Source organism: Piliocolobus tephrosceles, chromosome 1 (genome assembly GCF_002776525.5).
Source record: "Piliocolobus tephrosceles isolate RC106 chromosome 1, ASM277652v3, whole genome shotgun sequence".
Lineage (NCBI taxonomy): Eukaryota > Metazoa > Chordata > Mammalia > Primates > Cercopithecidae > Piliocolobus > Piliocolobus tephrosceles.
The window spans coordinates 186357069-186373058 of NC_045434.1; the positions used below are offsets into that span (position 1 = coordinate 186357069).

The 15990-nt window shown below is 48.8% G+C and overlaps 1 protein-coding gene across 4 annotated transcripts in view; it reads right to left on the reverse strand.

The window, feature by feature from the left end:
• Window positions 1–13371: 13371 nt before the first annotated feature.
• PTPRU (protein tyrosine phosphatase receptor type U) overlaps window positions 13372–15990 on the reverse strand; it is an 89332-nt gene continuing 86713 nt past the window's right edge. For 3 of the 4 annotated variants that reach the window (XM_023219545.2, XM_023219544.2, XM_023219543.2), the window contains 2 exons: window positions 14858–14993; window positions 13385–14585 (listed from right to left, as the gene is read on the reverse strand). In XM_023219545.2, the coding sequence (XP_023075313.1) occupies window positions 14523–14585; window positions 14858–14993 (199 nt within the window). In that variant the 3' untranslated portion in view covers window positions 13385–14522. Of the gene's footprint in view, window positions 14586–14857; window positions 14994–15990 lie in introns of all 4 variants that reach the window. The other variant, XM_023219546.2, reaches the window with a different exon arrangement.

Sequence of the window (15990 nt, forward strand, 5' to 3'; positions counted from 1 at the left end):
CATGCCACTGCACTCCATCCTGGGCAACAGAGAGAGACTCCATCTCAAAAAACAAAACAAAACCAAAAAAAAACAAAGAAATACCATCTGTTTCTATTGCCTTACAATACCCCTCCACTGCCCTCTATTGACAGAGATTAACATTGCACCAGCCTGCAAACAAATGTTTATAGGGTCCAGCTCCAGTAACACAAAGCAGGACACAGAAGGGTGGACTTGAGAAACAATCAGTGGAACCATCACAGTCCTTGCCTTTGACTAATCAGCTTCCATATATATCTTCTACACACTTTTAAACTTCCATTCACAACAAGGCAACTCTGTGTTTCCACCTAAGGAGATTCAGTTGTCCCTTGTACACATAAGGAAGTTCTCACCCTTGCCTCAAAATAAGGAGATACATAGTTCCAACATCATTTACCCCTTGCTAGCTGTATGAACTACTCCTCAAAATCAGCACAGTCACACTGAATATTCTGTTTCCTAAAGGCCATATGGTAAAGTTAACCTCCAATAACTGGTACATAAATAACAATGGGGAGAACACATGGACACAAAGAAGGGAACAACAGACACCCAGGCCTGCTTGAGGGTGGAGGCTGGGAGGAGGGTAAGGACCAAAAAAACTACCTATTAGGTACCATGCTTATTACCTGGGTGACAAAATAATCTGTACAGCAAATCCCTGCCACACACAATTTACCCATGTAACAAACCTGCGCATGTATCCCCTGAACCAGAAATAATGGTTGGAAAGAAAAATAGGCCGGGCGCGGTGGCTCACACCTGTAATCCCAGCACTTTGGGAGGCCAAGGCGGGTGGATCACAAGGTCAGGAGATCGAGACCATCCTGGCTAACACAGTGAAAGCCCGTCACTACTAAAAATACAAAACATTCGCCAGGTGTGGTGGCGGGTGCCTGTAATCCCAGCTACTCGGGAGGCTGAGGCTGGAGAATCACTTGAACCTGGGAGGCAGGGTTGCAGAGAGTCGAGATTGCACCATTGCACTCCAGCCTGGGTGACAGCAAGACTCTATCTCAAAATAAAAAAAAAAAAGAAAAAGAAAAAGAAAGAAAAAGAAAAATAATAATACCAACAGGAAGAAGGAGAGAGAAGGAAACAATTAACATAGTCATAAATGTATACACATAACAAGAAATGAGAAAATATGCAAAGCTACTCTAGTCCTCATTTCTGTAACTGACCACAAGGTCATAATTTATATCCACTACTCATTCCGAATTTCCACTACCGTCAACCAGAACCTCAGCTAGTTGGGGTTTTTTTTACCGGGAAGAGTGAGTCAAAACATCATTCTTGAATGATATGAGCCCTCAATTATCCTGCCTTTTTTGGATTGCTGAAGTTTCCCATTAACCTTTACAGTTGGGCATGGAAGTACTAAAAGGCACCCCCGCAGAATCCCCTGAGTTCCAGACATAGCCCGCCTGTCCCCATTGTGTAGAAGCAATCAAATTTTTCCTTGGAAACCAGGATCAATCATTCCATCCAATAGAGTAACCCTTTTATCCGCCCGTTTGATAGGTGATGTAAGGACCCCAAATGGCTAGAGGCAGTCTCATCCTTCCATTCATTGGAACCAGTGTTGTGTCCTCTGGGATTCCCCGCATCCTTGCCTTAGGAACAAAGATATCTGAGCCAGCAGAGCTCAAATTTACAAAGACAAGAAGCAAACATTCTCCAAGTGGGTGATTAAGAATAATAACAAGAGGAGCCTGTACCAGTTTTCATTTATTGCTTCTGAGTTCCAAATCCAACCCTCATGGCCTGCTTGTGAAACTAGAACATTTTCTCTTGCAAGCTGGCATGGTGTTGATTTTGTCAATAGATGGCACTGACAGGATGTTGGACACTCTGATTCCACAGTACTTGGCTTCTTCTTGCATTCAGTGGTGTGCAGGACACTCAGTAGAGCACACCGCTGGTGATAGCAGCAGCCCTCCCATATCTGGGTTCCCAAAGGCAGGATCTATAGAAGCCCCAGCTGACTTCCACTTATCTTCCCAAAAATGGTTTCCTATCCTCCCCCCTCAAATACTCTGAGAAACTTCTTGGCAGCCAGTGCTCCAGCTGGCTTCCCAGTTAAGTTCAACAGAAACCCTCACAGGCAGCTTCTGAATTTCATCAGCATCTCAGCAGCCATGTCCACTAACCTTGGCCCACCATGAAACCATCTCCAGATTGAAATTCCAGTGAAATTTTCTGCCATCCAATAGGCTGCAATTGTACCTTCCTCAAGGGCCTGAATCCCTGCTGTGGAGAGGATCCTCTCTTCCTTCTAAGTTTTGGGCCTTGTACATTCTCCTTCACCTTAGTGGTATTCTTTAGAGTTCTCTTTCATTCCCCCTTAGTTAATTTCATATGTTTTCTGTACCTTGATTGAAAACTGACCGACATAGAACCACTCCCACTTCCACCCCTGATTAATGGACCCATGTATTCTAACAATGAGGGAGGTAGCACTATACAATGGTGTCTGATTCAAAGCATATATCGCATCCTTTCAGGGAATGTCTCCCAAGTGGTGCCACACCTGAGCCTTCAGTAAGCCATTCCATCTTTTAATTAGACCATTCACTTCCAGGTGATGAGTGATGTGTTAAGACCAGTTAATTCCATGGGAATGAGCCCACTTCTGCATTTCCTTTGTTGTGAAATGAGTTCACTGGGAAGAGGCAATTCTGTGTACTATACCATGATGGTGGGTGAGACATTCTATGAATACACAGATGGTGGCAGGGACAAAAGAATCACAGGCAGGGACATAAAATCTATCCCCAGATAATGATCCTATTTCAATAAGGAAGAATCTATGCCCTCTACATGATGGGAAAGGTACAATGAAATCAAGATGAAACCTGGTAGATGATCAGTCTATCCAGGGAATGGTGCCATATTGTGGGCTCATGTTGGTCTCTTCCGTAGGAAGATTGAGCACCCAGCAGTGGCAGTGTCCAAAGAAGTCCTCAGGAAGGGGATGTTCATGTTTTTAAGCCCAGGTATATCTTCCATCCCTGCCACTACAGCCACTTTACTCATGGACCCCCTGAACAAGCATAGGGACTGAGGAATAATGAGGTTAACTGATCATCACAAAGCATGTCATATTGCTCACCTACTTACTGAAAGCCTCCACCGCAGTGGATGCCCTTTAGCAAACATTCACATGGGACACAAATCTTCACAGTCTGTGCCCATTCTGAGAAGCCCATCCACATGACTGTTCTGAAGAATTCCCCCTCATCAATCTTCCAATCCTGTTTCTTTCTTCCAAGTCTCTGACCATCCAGCCAAACCATACCATTAACAACTGCTCATAAATCAGTGTAGAGCCATACTTCTGGTCATCTCTTATTCCAGAATGGACAACCAAATATACTGCTTAAAAGATTTTCCCCCACCACTTTGTATTTCAAGGTCACCCCAATGGGGCTGTGATACCTCAGTCTTCTGTTTTGGGTGGTGTATCAGACAGCACCATCTGTAAACCAGGTTTGAGTTTTCATTGTTCAGCAACTGGTCATAAGGAGTTCCCCAAGAAGCCATAGGCATGATTTGAGAGGGTGACAAGGCAATGAACCAGGAGTTGGTGTTAAAGGAGTTTGAACTACTAATTCATACAACTTACTCACACCTTCCAGACTTGCCCAAGTGAGTTCTCTTTAATATCATTCTCATGAGATGATAGATTGCTGCCACACAAAGCTAACCTTATAGCTAGTTGTGTCAATAGAATCTTAATTAGCAATCTTAGGCTGCATGGTCACTTGATGTCCCAGTTAGGCATCCAGTCTCTACCACAGTCCAGTAGCAAGCTAGAAGCTGTTTCTCGGGCGGGGGGCGGCAGGGGGCAAGTGGTGTCTGAATAAACAGGAATAGATTTACTTTCGAATCCTGAAAATTTGCATTGTGATTCCCCTTTAGGGGCTTAACTGTGATTCCATACAGCATCCCTACCTGCTATGGACAATTTGAGAATCACTGGATCTACTGGATCATCCACGTTGTAGAAAACCTTTTTCTGAAGCCTTAATTTGCTGCAGAACCTCCTTGACTCAAGACTGGAAGCCTGATGGAGATTTTTGCTCATGAGTCAAAGTTACACACTCAAATGTGACATATGTTGCCTCTAAAATCCAAAATGCCTACCAAGTGCTATGCCTCTTTTTTAGCAGTAGGTAATGTGCAGCAACTTGACTTTTACCTTGGAGAGACATCTCAACATGTTCCAGACCACTGAACCTCAGAAACTACCGAGACGGCAGACCTCTGAAATTTTGTGGGATTTATTTCCCACCCTGTCATTCACATATGTTGTACTTATTACTTCCTGTTCATCAGGTATAATCAGTTCATCATCAATGTAGTACACCAGTGCAATGCTTTGTAGAATGTCAAAATGATCATATTATCTGTAGTCTAAATAATAGGAGAAAGCAAGAGAAATTGACTTGGCCCTGAGGCAAGATTGTGAATGTGTACTGTTGGCCCTTCCAGGTAAAAGCAAACTGTTTTTGATGGTCCTCACTAATTGGTACAGAGAAAAATTCAGTAGATGGGTCAACAGCTACATACCAAAGTGGTATACTGAGTTGCTCCAGTAAAGATGCTCTATCTGGGGCAGCAGCTGCAACTGGAGTTAACACCTAATGAAATATACAATAATATAGTCATTCTCCAAAACCCTTCCAACCTCTGCATAGGTCAAATAGGCAATTTAAATGGTGATGAGATAGGAATCACCACCCCTGCATATTTCAAGGCTTCATTAATCTCTGAAATTTCCCCAGGGATATGGAAGTGCTTCCGGTTTGCTATCATGGCAAAGAGAGGAAGTTCCAGAAACTTCTATTTAGGTGCCTTCCTCCATGATGGACCTCATTCCATAAGTCAAAGACCCAAAATAGGGTCTCTTCCAGTGAGAGTCTGCCAATTTCACTTATACATTCAGAAACTGGGGGAATGACCAACTGAACACATTTGGACTAAATATCTACCATCTAATGATCTAAGTCAAGACTTTGAATGGTGGACCCCAGTGGCATTTTGCATCGCCAGGAATTATCATAAATTCAGAGTCATGTCTAGTAATCCCCCAAAGGTCTGGGTACTTTCTTTCCCCAAATGCAGTCATTCTAGTAAGTGGCCACAGGTCCCCTTGGAGAAGGCTTTCAGGAAGTTTTTTTTAATTCTTTTTATTTCAAATGTTTTGGGGGCACAAGTAGTTTTTGGTTACATGGATAAGTTCCTTAGTGGTGATTTCTAAGATTTTAGTGCACCCATCACCCAAGTAGTGCACACATACCCACTATGTAGTCTTTTATCCCTTGCACCCCGCAAACCTTCCCCCACTGAGTCCCCAAGTCCATTATGTCATTCTTGTGCATTTGTATCCTCATAGCTTAGCTCCCACTTATAAGTGAGAACATACAATATTTGGTTTTCCATTCCTGAGTTACTTCACTTAGAATAAGGGAGGCTTGGAGGAAGATTTATGGTATATACTTATAGCACTACTGCAACAATCTTCTTCAAAGGATCTGACATCCTCTTAAATCAAAAGCTCTGATCTGTGCATTGCTTTAGGTCTAGAAACTGGATGAGAAACCATAACTCCAACATAGTCATTCAAGTCAGGTTTTGGGCACCAGTGCTAGAGTTTTGTTTGTTCATTTGTTTTTCTGTTATACAGATCAAGCAGTGCTTTAGTAGGCTATCTGTCCATTTCCTTTCTGGAGACAAAGTGGTCAGTTAGTCACCACCAAAGATCCCTATGGGCCAAGGCATTCTGATTACAGGTACATCCCTGTTGCCCTTTATGGTACATCACCCATATTGTCTTTGGCTATTAAGCAATCCCACTTAGTCTCTGCTGCTCCAGGAGGCTATCATACCCATGAAATCAAGAAGTTCATAGGAATGATAGCATAATCTATGGTAATAACTGGACTATGAAGGTGAACATCCACAGAGTTTCTTAAGGATGAAAGTTCACCTTTCAATAATATATTTCTCAGTGCCTTAGTTAAGAAGGTGTCTTCTGAGAATTTTCATGGAACATAGTTTGGGGGAGTGGTTGTGCAGGTCACACATGACAAATTCACTCCAACATCCTATCTCCTTAAGCCTTTGGATTCCCTCTTCCACATTATGCCATGGAACCTCTGGCATTTCAATTTCATTAAATGTAAGCCACCTTCAAGTCCAAGTTTCAGTCAACCGAGTAAACTGTTAGAGCCAACTTCAGCTGCACAACTTAACACATTAAATACCAAATTCACATCCATGAATTCAGAATTATTATCTTCCACCCTTAGAATCAGCTCTCATATATATTCCCTGAATTATGTAAAATCTTGCCATTAGCAAAATCTTGCCTTTCTTCTGTTGCATTGCCTCCTTCTGCATCACAGTGAGTACCTGTCCCCTTGGAGCATGCTGAGATTTGACCCTGGTTATGGATCTAGTGGTAACAAAGGGTGCTTGTGGCATCTCCTGAGGATTATGGTCATGCTGTCTCAAGGCATCTGCCCCATATGAGGTTATCACCACGTTTTCAAACAAAGGAAAACTAACCTCCCCAGATACAAGAGGGGAAGATACTTCCATTGGCAAGGGGGGCTCAGGGGGCCTCAGGGAATCAGGATTCTCCATTTCATCTGAGTCCAACCAGATGTCCCTATTCCAAGTTTCAAGATCACATTCTTCCCTAATTTATACCCAAACTTTCACATGAAAAACTTGTGATGCTATAAATTTAACTGACATTTAAATTCTGCCACCCATACAATTAAATTTTATGTTTGGTTTTCAGCAATATCAGCCCTGTGGCTACATGAAATATGGGATTCTTTTACGGATGACATGGAAACTCTGTGGTCCTCAAACTATGATTTCAGCTGAGAATTAAATAACCTCAACTTGTCTATTTTTTTTTTTCTAGTAAGTGCTCCAGTGCATGCAAGATTCATCCCACACCACAGTCCTTGCAGGCATCATTACTGGTGTAATCATGGTCAGGTGCAGGAGTCACTTGAGTTCCCAAGACACTTGCTCCAGTTGGCATTGCACCAAAATCCACCACAGGTGATAGCATCGTTATGATGCTGTTATGCTGTAGATTACGAGCATCCCATTCCCACTGGCAAGGAACTCAGCATTGTGCTCAACCCCAAAGGCACAATGAAACCTACCTAAATCTCATCTTTGCGGGTCTGTCACCTGGGACCATTCTTGCTCTCGATTCCTTATCAGTTAGGATCCGGTCAGGAGACAGAGCTCACATCCATAATCTGAACATGGAAATTTTAATATAAAGAATTATTATCTAACAAAGGATAGTTAATTACTAAAAAGGGTAAAAGAACACTCTATGAGACCCAGAAGCAGCAAATGCAAAAAAGTAGCTACTGTGTCTAGGCTGAGGGAAAGTGAATAATGAAGGAATTAGGGCCTCAGAAGGTCCTCCCCCTGACACAGACCTCCTCTATGAGGGAGTGATGACCACGAGAACATGCAGCCTCCAGAGGCTAAGAAACCTGCCAGGGAAAGTAAGCTGGCTCAATCCGTGGACATGGCCGTCTTTGTGGGAACCTGATCCCACATAGGTGCAGGCCGGTGTGAAGTTTGAGTAGGGCTGGTCTCCAGAATCAACGTCCAGGTGGAGAGAGTGAAGCCTGACGGTACAGGCCACTGAGGTAATAGCACTGGGCCTTGGTTCCTGTGCTGAGAAAAATATGGAAGGAGGACCAGAACCTGGAAGGCAAGTGCCTTCCCGCTGCTATCACCTTGCAGTGTCTCTCTAGCGCCCTCTCCTGACAAAGCCTAATATACCTCCAGCTGGCACAAGAGAACCGTTCACACGGTCCAGCTCCAGTATTAAAAATCAGGGCAATGAAGGATGTATTTGGAGCTCAGAGACAATAAATTAATAACTGTCATGGGGAAGAGAGGCAGACATGGAAGGGAGCAAAGGGTTGACTGGGTAAGAGGCTAGAAGGGGAAGAGTTTCTATGCCTTTTTTAAGGAAAGGAGCATGCATGGGCTGGAGCCCTGGGGAGCAATCCCAGCCCTCTTCAAAGAGAGAATGTAGTCACAGAATAAACACAGCTCAAGAAAGCTACATTGTTCCACTTTCAAACCAATAGAAAATAAAATTCCTGGACAGGTTCCCTCTTCCCACTCCTGGGAGTAAGTAGGGAGTGGGTTGAGATACATTTCATTTTTCTTGAAAAGGCTTTCTCAGCTCCTGCTGACTCAGGCCACCTCCACCCTCTGTAGATTCAAGACATTAAATTGTCCAGTCACTGGCTTTTACTGCAGGCCTACTAGATGCCCAGCCTTGAGCCCTGTTTGACTGTGGGCCTCAGCTAAGCCTGTTTGTGGCTGTGGCTGAGCCTAGCTTGAGTGAGTGTTGAGAGGGCAGACTGGTTCATGGACAAGAGAAACTTCCAGCAGACAATGTGTTTCAGGTTTAGATCTGCCAGTATTTCTCCAGTGATTACAAGAGCAATGGTTTGGAGTCAAGCGACATGGCTTCTAACCCTGTCTTGGCTCTTTTCTAGCTGTGTAGCCTTAAGCAGTTCACCTGACCTTTCTGAGCCTGTTTCCTCGTATATCAAATGGTTTTGGTAACATCTATCTCTCAGGATTTCTGGGAAGATTAGAGACAATGTCCACATTAGGTATAATGCAAGGACCTGCCAAAGTAGGTACAGAGGCCCATCAGACCAAAGCTCAGACTACACCCAAGGTTTCATCAGGCTCAGAAAGCAGATACTTAGGCCAGTAGCCTGGGCACTAATGAGCAATGCCAGCCCTATTGTCTCTGAGGGACGCTGAGCCCAGTGCTCTTCAAACAGGGATGCATTAAGAGAATAAATACAGCCCAAGAGAGCCACATTATTCACTTTGAAATCAGCAGAAAATGACATTTCTGGTCAGGGTCCCTCTTCCCACCCCAGGGAGAGAGTAGGAGGTGAGCTTAGATGAGTTTCCTTTTTCTTGAAAGGAGTTCTCAGCTCCTGCACTCCCGCTGACTCAGGCCACCCTCACTGTGAGAATTCAGCAGGCTAGGATGATCCGGCAGTGTTTCAAGCCAGCCCGCCGCCTGCCAGCCCTGGGCCTGGAGAGGCTGTTGATGGTGAGGTTCAGTGGAGGTGAGCCTAGCTAGAGCAGACTTGGGAGAACAGACTGGCTGAGGGTTGAGAGCAGCCTCAAACAGCTGGTGTGGTGCAGGCATAGACTGACTGTTGTTGCTGAGTTTGCATGAGCACTGGCTTTGGAGTCAGCCCCAAGTTCTAGTCCAGAGACTGAATCTTTTCTAGCTCTGACATTAAGAGCTCTGCCCTCAGTTCTCTGAGCTTCGGCTTTCTTGCCTGCTAAATGGGCTTGGTGATACCCAACTCTCAGGATGCTGGGGAGATTGGGAACAATGTCTGTATTAGGTACAATGCACAGCAGTCACTATTATGATCACCAGGACCAGCCAGGGTTGGGGTGCAGGCCTGTCAGACTAAAGTCAGTGTAAAGCCACCAGCCTCAGAAACCAGATGCTTCGGCCAATGGCCTGGGCCCCCCTGAGCAATGTCAGCCCCATTGTCTGAGGGATGTTGAACCTGATGCTGTCCTATTTAGAATGAGCTCCTAGAAAGCACCTAGTTCTGCCTCCTCATGGACAGTTCAGGAGACTGAGCCCCAGGTGTTTGCTCAATGCCACACAGCATGGTGGCAGCTGAGCCAGCACTGGAATCCAGCCTGGCTGTGCTTAAGAGTATAGGCTTTGGAGCCAGACAGACCTGAGCTCCAGCCCCAGCTCTGCAACTTTCATTCATTCAACAAATACTCATTGAGTTCTTGTCATGTGCCAGGCACATGCCCAGTGCAAGGGACACAGGAGGACAAGACCTACATGGCCCTGGCCTCTCGATACTCACAGTCTGGTGGGAACAAATACCCAGTGAATGAACAAGTTCATCATCCACTGTGAGAAAGCAATGAGGGGCACAGGATGGGCCCTGAAAGAGACAGGGGCAGTGGGTGCTGGAGGGCCACTCAGGGTATTCAGGGAGGGCATCTCAGGAAGGGGACATCTGATGTGGGGACTGGACACCAGACAGGAGCCAGGTATGTGGGACTGGAGAAATGTGTCCATGCAAAGAGCTCAGAATGACGGGGGAAGAAGAGCCTGGAGTGCGCAGGAGTGTGCAGGAGGGATGTGGACAGAGAGGGTGGAGCCAGGACATGTGGGCCTCAGAGGTCATGGTCAGGAGTGCAGAGCTCATGCACACAGCAGCAGGAGGCACTAGAGGGTCTGAGTAGGTGAGTGACGGGATCTGCCCTGCTTTTTCAAAGGATCACACTGGTTGCTGTTGTTTGTGTGACCTTGTTGTCTCTCTGACCTGGGGCAAGTTGCTTAAGCTCTCTAAGCCTGGGTCTCCTCATCTGTAAAATGGCGATGATCACAGTACCCACCTCACAGGTGGAACTGGAGACTGACATATGACGGTCTACGGAGAGCACTGGGCAGTGTGCATTTCAGTGCCGAATAAAGCTTTGCTTTCTCACATCCCCACATCCAAAGCCCTCATCCTCTACCAACTGGCCATTCATTGCCTAAATTGAACCTGTTGATCCTGCCTATGCAATGACTCCATTATTTCTGCACTGCCTTTAGCCATGGGGGTGTTGAGGCCAAAGCTCATTAAGCTCCTGTCCATCAGAAGTCAGCAGGGGGAGGTCCCTGGAGCCTAGGGAGAGAGAGTGGCCAGGCCCCACTCCCAGTGAGGGCCTTGCAAATGGCCTTGGCATCCATCAGTGACACAGCTCCATCTCCTGGGTGCCTGGAATATACAATGCATCCCAATCAGGGACCAGCAGAGAGGTCATAGAAGTAATCATTGCTTTCACTGACTCCTACAGCCAGATTTATTATGGCATAAAGAAACAACTTAGCTTCTGGCAGTAACAGGCAGCCGGTCTATCTGCACTTGTAGAAATCTTATTTGCTGGGGCCTGGATGGGTGGAGGTTTCTACCCACACCTACGTGGCCAGAGGCCCTGGACAGAACCCAGCTGGACCATTCATCTTCCTGTGCTCCAGGCCACCTTGTCCAAGAGGCCACCACCTCTGACACATTTCACAGCATTTGGGAAGCAGTGCTTAGGCCACAAATTACACATCTGGCATTGCACTGCGGGGATCCTTGGGCTGCTGACCCCAGGGAAGCCACAGAGCAGAGCCAGGTATTGGAGTCAGCCTAAACATGGGTTCAAGTCCCTGCTCTGCCATATGTTGGCCAGGTGACCTTGGGTGAGTAAACTCACTTCCCTGAGCCTCCGTGTCTCATCTCTAAACTGAAGGGGTAGGAATCCCCACTTTAAAGAGCTGCTGTATGGAGTAAGGAAGAGATAAAGGCTGTAGGGCACACAACACAGGAATAGGCACTAAATGAAAGGTGACCGTCACCATTTTCATTATCCAGGGGCTTCGGTATTATGGTGTGAGATGCCCTTTATTGAGGACCAATTATGTCACTAAGGACTATGCTGGCTCCTTTTAAATATTTTGTCCCTAGACCTCACCACCAATCCTGCAGATAGGGCCTGTTATGTTTATTGCAGGGTTATTAGGGGATTGTGCAAGGTCACCCGACTGTGGGGTATGGAGCTCGGGGCAGGACCTTGGCCTGTGCATTCTGGAGCTGGTGCTCCTCCTAATACACAGCTCACCTCCCCAGCTCCTCTGAGAGGCCAGATGCCCCTGGTCAGTCGGGCAGGCAAGTCCATCCTCTCCTTCCTTCCCTCCTTCCTCTCCTCCTTCCCTCCAACATTTCCAGGGCACTAGCTCCAAGACAAGCCCCTTACTGGGCAATGGACACAAGATGGCACAGAAACACTCCCTGCCCTTGAGGAGCCAGCACCAAACAGAGCAAAGGGCCGAGCCGCATCCAGACTGCTCCACACGCGTGTGTGTCAGCGAAAGCTAACTGTGTATGTAACAAGGGATTCCAACAGACCGTCTTCAGAGAAAGAACCATTTATCATCTCTCCCAGTTCTAGGGGCTCATTGGGCAGTGTCTTCTAAGCTTAGCCATGGGGCTACACTTACCTGACAGGTCAGCTAGACTAGAAGGTCCAGGACAGCCTCACTCACAGCCTGGGAGTTGACACTGACTGTTGATGGCACGCGCTGGTTCTCCTCTGTGTGCCCTCAAATCATCCGGTAGGTGAGACAGGTTCCCTTGTATAGCAGAGTTCCGGAAGAGCGAAAGCAAAAACTGCAAGGCCTCATGAGACCTGGGATCCAGAACTCACATGCCGTCACTTCTGCCCCATGCTATTGGGCAAAGCGAGTCATATTCTATCACTGGGCCAGTACCCATGACACACATTTGTGATCCATCACGTAAGGCTCAGAGGTCAGCTCAGAATGAGGATGAGGGGTCAGTCTGTGCCCTAGTCAAGTGCGATCCTAACTGGCCAATTAATTTTTAACTCAGATTAAAGTATGCTGAATTGTGAGGTCATTAGAATGGGTTGTATCCTCTGACCAATGGAGAAACTGAGGCACACAGGGTCAGCCAGTGTGCAAATAATGAGTACATCATAGAGTCGGCCTTCATATGAAGAAACTGAGGCCCAGAAACAGGAATTGTCTTGTCCAAGGTCAGGCAGCAAGTCTGTGACAGAGCCAGGAGTGACCCAGGTCCCTACCAGCCAGCCCGCTCCTCCTCCCTCTCTGCCCCATGAGGAGGCTGGGGCCGGGAATGGGCTGGGCTGGGGCAGCGGGACGGTCACCCCCAGCAGGGCGGTGTCTCCTCTGCCCCCATCTCTGCCATGTTTGTAAAGTGAGCCCTTTCAATGTGTCTGGCACTGCATAAGGCACTTAATCATTACCTCATCTGATCCAAACAGCACTGTCTCCACTTTACAGATGATAAAGTAGGCCCCAGAGAGGGCACTAACTCACCCAGGGTCTCGCAGCTGCTGGGCCCATCTGCCTGACACCACAGCCTGAGCCTCCCATTCTGCCCCAGAAAGAGCTCAACCTGATCCAGGGCCCCCAGTGGGGTGAGAGGCAGCTCTGTGGCCCTCACGGGTCTCAGGTTGATATACCCTACCTGAGGAACTGCTTCAGAGACCTGGGTGGGGGCAGCAATGGCCAGGGTCCCTTGGAACCAACTCTGAAAGTGGAAGGACCCTGAGCGATGTCCTGGTCCCCACTCCCACCATTTTACAAATAGAAAAACCAGGACTGGATCAGAACCCAGGCCTCTCCAGGGCCCTCCCACTGCACTGGAGGCTGGGGGCAGGTGAGCAGGCCCCGTCAGGCTGGTGAGACACACACAGGGCTGCTCTGTGGCATTCAGAGAGCACATTTATTTACAAAGCGCTTTACAAACATCAGCTTATGCCTCCCCACAGCCCCCTGCGAGGTAGGTCAGTAGTCATATCTACAGTTTACAGATGGGGAAATTGAGGCACAGAATGGGGGTGCGGCCTGCCCCATGTTAAAGAGACCTTCCCAACCACCCATCCATAAATAACAAAAGAAACAAAAAAGCACTGGTCCTCCTTCCTCTGAACTCCAGAGGGTATGACCAGCCCTGCTCTAACACTGCCCCTCCCCACAAAGGGCAGCCTGACCAGGAGCCACAGGGGCCTCAACCCCAGGGGCTGTTGTTCAGCCTTGCAGATTGTCACTGGCCCAAGCTGAGCAGGACAGGCCAGTGAGGCCTGAAGATGAAAGGAAGAGGGGGGCAAGGTGGCTTCATTCTGCAACAGTGGGTCAGGCAGGGAAGGAGCCCACCGTGGGGCCCAGCAGGAATGGGCAGATCCTGGTTCAGGGAAGCTCAGAGCACATACCAGGGAAGCAGAAGTGGGGAGGGATAGTGAGCAAAATATCCCAGGGGCTGCAGGGGGCAGTGGGGAGGAGGGCACTGCAGTTCCCTGGGGAGGACAGTCACTGTGCCCCACTGGCTGTTCAGAAGAGAGTCCTGCCTCCCCAGGACCCTCAGAGGCTGTGCCAAATGGAATCCTAGATGCCAAGCCCCAGTACACCCTCTACCCACATGCAGTGGGGGCAGGCTGAGTGGGAATCTTGGCCTGGGATACTCTCTGCAGGGCCTCACTCATCCCTGCCAAAGGCCAGGATGGTGCCAAGGGGCTTGGCTTGAGTACCCCAGAGCCGGCCGTCCTCAGCCCTTGTCACTCTGCCAGGCAGTGCCAGGCCTCTCAGCACAGGCCTGCAGGACCCTATGGAGGTGGGGCTAGGCTGCAGACTTGCTACGCTCCTCCTTGGCCTACGACCTGCCCATGGGACAAAGTGAAAGACCCTGCCCACAGTGGAAGGGGCAGCAAGACGGCCCAGCATCCACTCCAATGCTTGCCCCACGGGGGTGTGTTTGGGCAGAGCAGGAGGCACTGATCTTCCTCGCCAGTCCAGGATGGTGGGTCTGGCCCTGAGTGTGCAATGGGTGCCCCAGGCCAGGGCCCCGCTATCTTGACTCCAGCCCCTCCAAGTATTCCAGGGCCACATCGTAGCAAAAGTGGTACTGATCCTGGGGAGAGAAAGAGAGGGAGGAAATCATGAGCCTGACCCCGACTCCAGTATTGTGGCGGCGGGGGGCGGGGAACGGGGAGGGAGAGGGCAAGCATGAGCCCAGGTCTGCCCTCGGGGACAAGGGGGAAATGGAGGTAATGTTTTAGGACCACAGGACTAGAACCAAGGCCCAATGGTGGGGCCCAGATACGGGAGAGTGGGTGCTAAGGAACCTGGCCTGGCATGGACCAGGAAGGTAGAAGTGGCTGGGCACGGGAAACAGCCCCTCACCATAGTCTCCACCATGTTGGGTTTGTAGTTCCGGAGGGTTTTGGCAGCAAAGAAAACGTCCACCAAGTTGTGGCAGCGTATCATCTCCAGGACCGTAGAGCAGGCGCAGAAGGTGCCGCTGCGTCCTCCCCCATTTCTGAATGAGAGATGCAAAAGGTTTGGGGCGGGGCTGAGGAGCCAAAGGTGAGGGGTGGGGCCTTGGAACCTGAAGGTAAGGAAAGGGTCAGGGAACCACGAAGGAGGGGCAGAGAGCCTAGAGGAGAGGGGCGGAGCTAGGGAACCCAGAAGGAAGAGGCCAAAGAGGCCGGAAATGAGAGGCAGAGCTAGGAAACCCAGAAAGGAGGGGCCGAAGAGTCCAAAGGTGAGCGGCGGGGCAAGGAAACTAAGAAGGGCCAAAGAGCCCAAGGTGAGGGGCAGAACTAGGGAACTCAGAAGGGCGGGGCTGAGGACCCTGGGGTAAGGGGTGGGGCTAGGGAACCCAGAGGGAAGAGGAGAGGGCCCAGAGGTGACCAGCAGGACGAGGTTAAGGAGGATCAGAGGCTAGGACATCTCAGAAGACATGTTCTCAAGGCGCAACAGACTGCAGATTCTGAGAGAAAGGAGGCCAGACACACTCCAAGAGAAACACCCGGAGACAAAGGCAGTGACAAAGAACGGCGGGGTAGCAGCAAGCGCGTACCCAGAGAGCAAGGTGGAACAGGAACGCTGAGAAGACCGGTCACCACCTGGCAACGTGGGCACACAGGCACAAACGTACCCACACCCCAAGTCAAGCCCACAGCCTCCCACAGAGCTCCATCCCCTCTGTGCCTCTCCCTCCTTCCCTGTGACTCCACGTGTGGGGTGCCTCCTGGGGGGTGGCAGACTGAGGCGGCCCTCACTCCCCTTCTCGGGGTCTTTCCCACCAGAAGAACCAAAACCCCTGGGGGCCAGACCCAGACTGACTCAGCTCCCCACCAGCTTCCAGTAGGCCCAGCCTGCCACTCGAGAGGCTCAGTAAGTGCTGAAAGCATGAAAAAGTGGGGAGCAAGGGAGTGACTGCACCCAGACATGAGTGAACACATGAACTTATGAATGGGGTATGCGGATGGATGGATGGATGGATGGATGGATGGATGGATGGATGGATGGAT